The sequence below is a fragment of the Nilaparvata lugens genome, chromosome X, assembly GCF_014356525.2.
Source record: "Nilaparvata lugens isolate BPH chromosome X, ASM1435652v1, whole genome shotgun sequence".
In the NCBI taxonomy this organism is placed as follows: Eukaryota; Metazoa; Arthropoda; class Insecta; order Hemiptera; family Delphacidae; genus Nilaparvata; species Nilaparvata lugens.
The window spans coordinates 29863657-29874017 of NC_052518.1; the positions used below are offsets into that span (position 1 = coordinate 29863657).

Sequence of the window (10361 nt, forward strand, 5' to 3'; positions counted from 1 at the left end):
AACTTTATTCCATACAGACTAGAGTATCTAATGAATGATGTAAGTTAGATTTTAAATATATTGCGATTTACAGGCCCCTCGTCGATTGATCTACATGTTAGATCCTCTCTCTAATGAGGATATTTTACTCCGTATTGTAACCCTAGTACAAATTGAAAAACTTTGAAAAATATCACCAGTAGATTAAAAGTCTCTAGAAAAGTCTGATATTTTATAGAAACTCATGATTGGTTCCAAATTGTAGATAATTCCATCCTCCACGAGCTCAGTTGCCTTAAACACTGTTTCCGATCATCGAACTGCCCAGACAGTTAAAATGAGGGAAATCTTCAATTTCTTGATTTTTTTTATCGATCAAATTTTACTTAACAAGCATTATTTCTTCATTAATCATTAGTAGTTCTGTGAACAATAGACCTCGCGCAGTTATAAACCGAAGCCATTCTTATACTGTCCATCAGAGTAAATCCTGTCTGTATGTCGTGTCGGCGAGATATCGATGTGAAAACTGCTAATGGCTGTTGGGGTTGGTGTATCAAAAATGCTAACATCAAAAGCTAATATCCTTCAAGACATACTGTCAACAAGACAGCCCGAGTTCAAGGCAGAGAAAGTTCTAGAGACAATGCTATGTTATTTTAGTTATTAATTGCATGCGCTATTGCACGCAATCAATAGTTCATTTATTTATTTATTCACAATGGAAACAACGGGTTTCCTCAAATATGTCTCCTCAACAATAAAACTTGTACAGATACAAATGAAAAAAGAAAAATAATGATTAAAAAAATACGAACTTATGCAATAATGAATAATACAAACAACAAAAATACCACCTAATTCAAAAATGAAAAATACAAAGATTTCAAATACTTATGAAAAAAGTAAAAATACCATAAATTGAGAATTCAAAATTCCAAAACTTATGGAAAAAATGAAGAATATAATAACAAATAATGAAGAAAACTTTTATCAATAGAATAAATAAGATTTATAACTGAACGACGTCCCAACCCATATTATGCACATCCATACTGATACACCAACTATTTATTTGATCAGATCATGCTCACAGAAGATTTAATTATCATTTAACGCTTTCTGGAATTTAACGCGAGAAAACCAGAAGACATCTAGGCGCCCAGACAAGCTTTTATAAGTTCTTTGCATCCTATTTAATAGTGCATAAAAATTGTATTCAATGAGGCATGCAATTTATAGTCTACACAGCTGCTGATTTCTTACCAAGTTGCATATTGAATTGCATGCGTCATGGCATGCGTTTTTTAATCCACTCGACAGCTGATTTATGATGAATAATTCTATAGTCTGATTTTTTTCTAATATTGGCGTATGAAGGGGGCTCCTTTTTCATTTTATATTATCCTTGAAATGCAAAATTTCCAAAAACCTTGTATATACGTCGACGCGCAATTTAAAAAGGAACATACCTGTCAAATTTTATGAAAATCTATTACCGCGTTTTGCCGTAAATGCGCAACATATAAACATTTAAACATTAAGAGAAATGCCAAACCGTCGACTTGAATCTTAGACCTCACTTCGCTCGGTCAAATAGCAAACAAAAAGAAGATTCTCTCCTACAATTCAAGATCAAGCAATGCTTTTTATAATTACGGGTTACTGAGATACCTCGCTTTGAATATAGAACTTGGTCATTTTTTTGAGTATGGAAATGCCGGTTGAAATACACTCAAGGATAAATTTTCCATTTTTTGAACAAATTTGATGCATGATTTTGAACCGCCTTGACGAGCCGAGAAGAATGAGCTGTAGTAGGATGATATCCGATCATACTGTCAAAAGCTATAAGTGTCTGAAATTTTGATCCTGTAGATGTCCTTATGAGCACCTCTCCACTTGGAAATACTGAAATGAAGTGCATCCAATGGGTGATTCTCATAGAACATGATCTTATGAACTCATATATAATTTTTTAAATGGGGTACATTATTGAATGAAAAAAACTAAGAAATTGTCAAAAAACCACAGATTTATTGATACTTAGAAAGACCGGTTTCGGTTATTACACCATTGTCAATCTCTGAGAAACTAAAACTAAATACAAGAGCAGCAGTGCTGCTTTTTTGCCGTCCTTATCTGTGGTTTTTTGACAATTTTCTTAGTCTTTTTAATTCAATATGAATAATTACCACAATATCATCTTCTCAATTACACAAAAAGTGGGATACGTTATTTAATGGGCCATATGATACTTGATTTCGATACAGAATTTCAAGAGAAAATGAATGGCGAAAACCGCACATCGATATCTGGAAGGCTAGTTATTTACACATCGATTTTTGGACGTACGATTTTTTGCCGTCCTTATAAATTCTATTAGATTAAACAGATAATGTTTATCAAGTTCCGTTTAATCTAATAGAATTCATAAGGACGGTAAAATATCGAACGTCCAAAAATCGATGTATGTGTAACTGGCAAAGTTACCCTTTCAAAGTTACTAATATATTGTATAAAAATTGAATAAATGCGTATATTGAATATCTAAAAAAACATCTAAATCATCAAATTTCAATTTTCTATGTGTAAGTGAACACTTGAAGTAACATCAACTACCTAATTAACACTTGAACGGAAAAGTTTGATCCGTCAGATTTTCTATAAATATACTCATTGATGAGTTTGAAACTGTTTGAGACATCGATGTTGCGGTTTTCGCCATTTCTTGAAAGTCTTTATCGAAATCATGTATCATATTAGCACCTTCCCATTAAAATAATGAAGTTTGATTCAAAATGACAGACCAAAATTTTGAAGTAACAGAAAATAAGTTTTTTAATTCAAATAGGATCCTCAATGGACCTATTGTCAAATTATCCTTCTTGAAGAAAAATTAAGCTGTTTCCTTAATTTTCATTCAACTTCTGGACTGCTTACTTAAAATTAAGTATAGAAACTGTTTTGTGCGATTTTCTGCTGGTACACCCCGAATTATGTAATTGTCAATAAATGCAATGATAATGATTCAAATATAGAATAGTTACTGTAGTAGATGTTTTACAGTGAACTGAAAGTATGATGAAGTCATGTTCATAGAAACTTGAGTATTGTAAGAATGAAACTATTTCATCATAGAAGAATATAATTTTGTTATAATTTATCGAAGGAATATCCAAATCGATTATTAATATGAATTCGAATTTATGTACTAAGTTAGTATATTAATGTTAATTTTTCTTTTAGTTATAATATTCGTATGCCTTGGTAAGGAGTCCCTTACGGGACTTCCACCTCGCCTGACATAGTATAATCTATCTATAATATTATACAGAAAAGAATTGACTTATACATGTACGGGGTAGGAAATACACTAATGACGCATCATCACATCTGAACTATTGAAGTGATACATTTTGCATAGATATCACTAATTTACCAAGGATGGTAATAGGCCTATTTTCAGTTCTTTAGGATTTCAGTACGTGAAGTTTTCAGTTTGTCAAGTTTTCAATTCATCAAGTTTCCTGTTTATGATACTTGGCTCGAGTGGTCATCTATCTATCTTATCTACAATACAGTATTGTAAAGAAAGGTATTGGCTTGTACGGGATAGGAGGTACACGAATGACGCATTATCATTTATCAACTACTGAACTGATTAAATTGAAATTTTAAATAAGGATTCTGAATTTATCGAGAATGGTCATAGGCGGCTTATTTTCTTTGCTATTAATCAATGAATTGCAATTTAATAATTGAAACAAATTGAATCAATTTGTGATTCAAAGTTCACATAACTATAAAAGTCCAACCAAACCGATCTTTCTCCAAGTAATCCCAAGTAGTTTGTTTTTTTTTTTTGCTGGAAATTATCATCTTTGATGAAGATTATCCACGTAATTTTGACAAAATAATAGATATGTTTCCTTGACAGAAGGAGATTGCATTTTACAACACAACATTTTTACAAACGCAAAGCACAGGTTACATGCTAGTAGTATATATTTTAGCCGTCAGTTGGCCTCACAACTAACATATTTCAGCCGTGATTGCAAATGTGTCCATATAAAACTTATTCTATTAATAATTCAAATATTTTCTTCAGCATTTTGTACTATTCCGATAGCATTTATGTTTACATTGTGATTTTATCTAAGTAATGAACTATTATGAAACATCTCTGATAATAATGTTCTCTCTTGATTTGTATTTGTAGGTATGCTGCTGTATTTGGCGTCAATGTACAGGAGAAAATTCAGAGAAAATCGTTTGTTCTGATGAATCAGCACCCGAATGAGGACATTCGCATCCAGGCACGCAAAATCTACGAAGCAGTGAAATCCTGAGAACTTGCCATGAGTCAGCGAGAACCTTGCTCGCTGCTCAGTCCTTCAGTAGTCGTCAGCCGGCACTAGATTTATGCTTCGTCTACAGTTGTTGGTGTTGATGGTAGACAAAAACTTGATCATACAACGCAGCTGGTTAAAGAGGAGATAACAGGTGTGCCAGGTAACAAACAATCCTACTCAAATCAACTACAATGGAATATATGCAGGACCTGATATCTTATTGAAGAGGAGATAAAGAGGTGTGAAGATAACATACAAAATCTACTGAAATCATCTAGGCTACAATATTGTAAATAGCACATCGTCGAACTTGAAATTAATTCTGGCTTTACATTCACGATATCTGTCAAATCATGGAATTAATTGAAATGCAATTAGTATATTGTGGTGTAGTCTATGAAAGAAATGTGCAATATTGAATATGCAATATGAAATATACAATTCTCATAACTGCTGCAATTTAAATGCAACTAATTCAATGTTTGAAATGACAATATTGTTGCTGGGTTATTTATTAAAAATCAAGCTCTAGTTTTTCCATTTGTCAAATTGTTGAAAACACTATTTCATATAATATATGTGAAGTCATTTTTACATGAAATGGAGTTCCAAAAAAGTAGGGAGGAATCCTGCAGACAGGTGCAAAAATGTGCAAACATTGAAAGAAAAATTTTATTAATTTATTGGATTAATGTTACGGATATCAATCTCAGTCCTGATTTTCGATTTCGGGATTGAGAAAAATAGTTCTGGGTGGGTAAAAATAATTTTTATTCATTTTTTTGCCAATACTATCAGCTATCTAAATACTAATACGCTATTTTTTTCTGGCCCAACATACTAATTGAAAAATGAAACAGCGAATTTCTCATAGGAAACTCTTACTGCTATTGTTGAATTTATTTGTACACTTCTTGACTGCACTATAAAAGCTAGATTCCACTCTATCGCCGCTCTGCTCTTTCACTGGACACTAATTGAACAATGTACTGCACTAGTTCAAACGGTTTCCTTCCTCCTATTGAGCATGCGCACCAACCCTCCATTGTTTAGCAGCTGGATCGCCTCAACGTTGTCGTATTGGTGCAGTCGCCCCTCGTGCCTCTCCGCATGCCTCAAAATTCAAAATTCTCCATTTGCTAGAACATTTTACAAAATTTATAAGCTCTTCATATACTATAAAAATTCTGTGTAGCCTACATGATGCTTAACACAAAATACACAATTCAATATAACAGAACACAACACTGAGTAAATAGATTCAACAGGAAAAGCAGAATTTATAAGGATAACAGACCTTAATTAATCCAAACATACAGAACACAATTCAACTAAATATTTCAACTAGCATTTATATGGAGCACTCAAAGAACTCATTCATTAAATAGTACGCCCTTTCTATCAATTTATTCTTCACCACTCTCTTAAACTTCGTTATTGTCAGCTCTTTAACAGCTGAAGGAAGACTGTTGTAGATTTTAATTTGCTGGTATAGGTGGCTATCCCTTGTTTTAGAGAGTCTTATTTGTGGGATTAAAAGATCTTCTGTATCTCGGTGGACACCAGATCAACGTGCAGGTCTCTATGAAGCTTGCTGTTCCTGACTAACTCTGGACCTGATTTAAATTTGAATTAAAAAAAATTGACCTACTTAGGAGCATCCACAATGTTTCTCAGCACCTTGTTCTGGAATCGGTATGACATTGATGTTGTTGTCTTTGGTACACCCCCAAAGTTGTATACCATACGTCCATACTGGTCTTTTTTACCTGTTTTTACAGGAGTACATTATTTGGATTGAAAGGATGGAGTTTCTTCTAATCAGCCAATAAAGTATCTTATTTTTGATTCCAAGCTCTATAAAGTATCTTATTTTCGATTCCACACGCACCACAAAAATTCATTTACATGAAAATCAGTGGTGGATGATGGGTTATTATGTTATTGGAAGACCAACTTAATCAGATCCTTAATCACTCATCCACACAAGTGAAAATATGTAATTATGAATATTAAACAGAAAGTAAATAAATAAAGGCCCATCTACCATTAGAAATGTCTCTCCATCCATTGTGAATCCACTGACCATAAGTTGTTGATGCAGTTGGCCAAAGATGGTGGACACCTGAGCCCTGGCCAGGAATAAGAAATGATCATTGAAATAACCATCCCTCACTCGTCCACTATGAGAAATGTCTCTTAATAATTTCAAATCCACTGACTATAAGTTGTTAATGCTGTTGGCCCAAGATGGCAGCCATCTGAGTCCTGCCCAGGAAAGGGAAATGTCCATTCAAGACACCACTTGTCACTCATCCACTAGTAGAAATGTCTCTCCATCCATTCTCAATCCACTGACCATAAGTTGTTGTTGCTGTTGGTCCAAGATGGCGGCCACCTGAGCCCTGACCAGGAATGGGAATGTTCTTTCCATAAACCACTTCTTGCTCATCCACTATTACAAATGTCTCCATGCATTTTAAATCCACTGAGCATAAGTTGTTGATGCTGATGACCGAAGGTGGCGGCCACCTGAGCCCTGTCTAGGAATGTGAAATGTTCATTCAAGACACCACTTGTCACTCATCCACCATTACAAATGTCTCTCCATGCATTATAAATCCAAAGACTATAAGTTGTTGATGCTGTTGGTCCAAGATGGCGGCCACCTGAGCCCAGCCCAGGAATTGGAGATGTTCATTCCATAATCCACTCCTTACTCATCAACCATTACAAATATCTTCATGCATTTTAAATTCACTGACCATAAGTTGTTGATTCTGTTGGCTCAAGATGGCGGCCACGTGAGTCCTGCCCAGGAATGGGAAATGTTCATTCCATAAATCACTTCTTACTCGTCCACCATTACAAATATCTCCATGCATTCCAAATCCACCGATCATAAGTTGTTGTTGCTGTTGGCCCAAAGTAGCAGACACCTGAGCCCTGCCCAGGAATGGGAAATTATCATTCAAGACACAACTTATCACTCATCCACCATTACAAATGTCTCTCCATCCATTTCGAATCCACTGACAATAAGTTTATTTATGCTATTGGATCAAGATGGCAGCCACCTGAGCCCTGCCCAGGAATAGGAAATATTCATTCAAGACATAACTTGTCACTCATCCACCATACAAATGTTTCTCCATCCATTCTGAATCCCCAAACAATGAGTTGTTTGTGCTATTGGCTCAATATGGCGGCCACCTGAGCCCTGCCCAGGAATGGGAAATGTTCATTTAAGATACTAGTAGAAATGTTTCTCCATCCATTTTGAATCCACTGACCATAAGTTGTTGATGCTGTTGTCCAAAGATGGCGGCCACCTTAGCCCAGCCCAGGAAGGGGAAATGTTCATTCAAGACACCACTTGTCACTCATCCACCAATAGAAATGTTTCTCCATCCATTTTGAATCCACCAATCATAAGTTGATGATGCTGTTGGCTCAAGATGGCGGCCACCTGAGCCCTGCCCACAAATGGGAAATGTTCATTCCATAAATCACTTCTTACTTGTCCACCACTTGTCACTCATCCACCATTACGAATGTCTCTCCATGCATTTTAAATCCAAAAACCATAAGTTGTTGATGCGGTTGGTCCAAGATGGCAGACACCTGATCCCTGCCCAGGAATGAGAAATGATCATTGAAATAACCACCTCTCACTCGTCCACCATAAGAAATGTCCCTTCATGTATATTATATCCACTGACTATAAGTTGTTAATACTGTTGGCCCAAGATGGCAGCCACCAGAGCCCTTCCCAGGAACAGGAAATGTCCATTCAAGACATCACTTGTCACTCATCCACTAGTAGAAATGTCTCTCCATCCATTATAAATCCACTCACCATAAGTTGTTGGTGCTGTTGGCCCAAGATGGCGGCCAACTGAACCCGGCCCAGTAATGGGAAATGTTCATTCCATAAATCATTCTCACTTGTCCACTATTACAAATATCTCCATCCATTTTAAATCCACTGACCATGAGTTGGATGGCGGCCACCCAAGCCCTGGCCAGGAAATGGAAATGTCCATTCAAGACACCATTTATCCTCTATTACAAATGTCGCTCCATGCATTTCAAATCCAAAGACCAAATGTTGTTGATGCTGTTGGCCCAAGATGGCGGCCACCTGAGCCCTGCCCATGAAGTGAAATGTTCATTCTAAACACCACTTGTCACTCATCCACCATTAAATATGTCTGTTCATCCATTTTTAATTCACCAACCATAAGTTGATGATGCTGTTTGCTCAAGATGGCGGCCACCTGAGCCCTGCTCAGGAATGGGGAATGTTCATTCAAGACATCACTTGTCACTCATCCACTAGTAGAAATATTTCTCCATCCATTTTGAATCCACTGACAAGTTGTTGGTTTTTTGACCCAAGATGGCGGCAACTTGAGCCCTGCCCAGAAAGAGAAAATGATCTTTGAAATAACCTTCTCTTACTCGTCCACTAGTAGAATATATTTCATATATTCTAAATCCACTGATCATAAGTTGGTGATTCTGTTGGCCCAAGATGGCGGCCACCTGTGCCCTGCCCAGGAATTGAAAATGTTTATTTCATAATCCACTCCTTACTCATCAATCATTACAAATATCTCCATGCATTTCAAATCCACAGACCATAATTTGTTGGTTTTGTTGGTCCCTGCCAAGGAATGGGAAATGTTCATTCAAGACACCACTTGTCACTTATCCACCATTACAAATGTTCCTTCATCCATTCTGAATCCACTGACAATAAGTTGTTGATGCTATTGGATCAAGATGACGGCCACCGGAGCCCTGCCCAGGAATGGGATATGTTCATTCCATAAACCACTTCTCCTTTCATAGATCACTTCGCTTCTCCATCCATGTTGAATCCACTGACCATAAGTTTTTGATGCTGTTGGCCCAAGATGGCGGTCACCTGAGACCTGCTCAGGAATAGGAATTGTCCATTCCATAAACCACTCCTCACTCGGCCACCATTACAAATCACCTGAGCCCTGCCCAGGAGTGAAAAATGATCATTGAAATAACCACCTCTCACCTGTCCACTATTGGAAATGTCTCTTCATGTATTTCAAGGCCAATGTCCATTCAAGACACTAGTAGAAATGTCTCTCCATCCATTTTGAATCCACTGACCATAAGTTGTTGGAGCTGTTCGCCCAAGATGGCAGACACCTGAGCCCTGCCCTGGAATGAGAAATGATCATTGAAATAACCACATCTCACTCGTCCAATATTAGAAATGTCTCTTCATATATTTTCAATCCACTGGCCATAAGCTGTTAATGCAGTTGGCCCAAGATGGGGTCCACCTGAGCCCTGCTCAGGAATGGCAAATGTCCATTCAAGACACAACTTGTCACTCATCCACTATGAGAAATGTCTCTTCATCCATTTTGAATTTACTGACCATAAGTTGTTGATGCTTTTGGCACAAGATGGCGGCCACCCTAGCCCTGCAAAGGAATAGGAAATGTTCATTCCATAAACCACTGTGTACTTGTCCACCAATACAAATATCTCCATGCATTTGAAATCCACTGACTATAAGTTGTTGGTTCTGTTGGCCGAAGATGGCGGCCACCTGAGCCTGAGCCCTGCCCAGGAATGGGAAATGTCATTCCATAAACCACTCCTTACTCATCCACCATTACAAATATCCAATGCATCCTAGATACACTGACCATTAGTTGTTGATTCTGTTGGCCCAAGATGTGGCCACCTGAGCCCTTCCCAGGAAAGGGAAATGTCCATTCAAGAAACCACTTGTCACTCATCCTCTATCACAAATATCTCCATGTATTTCAAATTCACTGATCATAAGTTATTGATGTTATGGGATCAAGATGGCAGCCACCTGAGCCCTGCCCAGGAATGGGATATGTTCATTCCATAAACCACTTCTCCTTTCATAAATCACTTCGCCTCTCCATCCATGTTGAATCCACTGTCCATAAGTTTTTGATTCTGTTGGCCCAAGATGGCGGCTACCTGAGCCCTGCTCAGGAA

General features: G+C 37.0%; 1 protein-coding gene across 1 annotated transcript in view; it reads left to right on the top strand.

The window, feature by feature from the left end:
- LOC111045931 overlaps positions 1-6277 on the top strand; it is a 110814-nt gene extending 104537 nt beyond the window's left edge. Inside the window, exons 8-9 of the mRNA XM_039441876.1 lie at positions 74-159; positions 4202-6277. Of these exons, the coding sequence (XP_039297810.1) occupies positions 74-159; positions 4202-4331 (216 nt within the window). The 3' untranslated portion in view covers positions 4332-6277. The remainder of the gene's footprint in view (positions 1-73; positions 160-4201) is intronic.
- The last annotated feature ends 4084 nt before the right edge of the window (positions 6278-10361 follow it).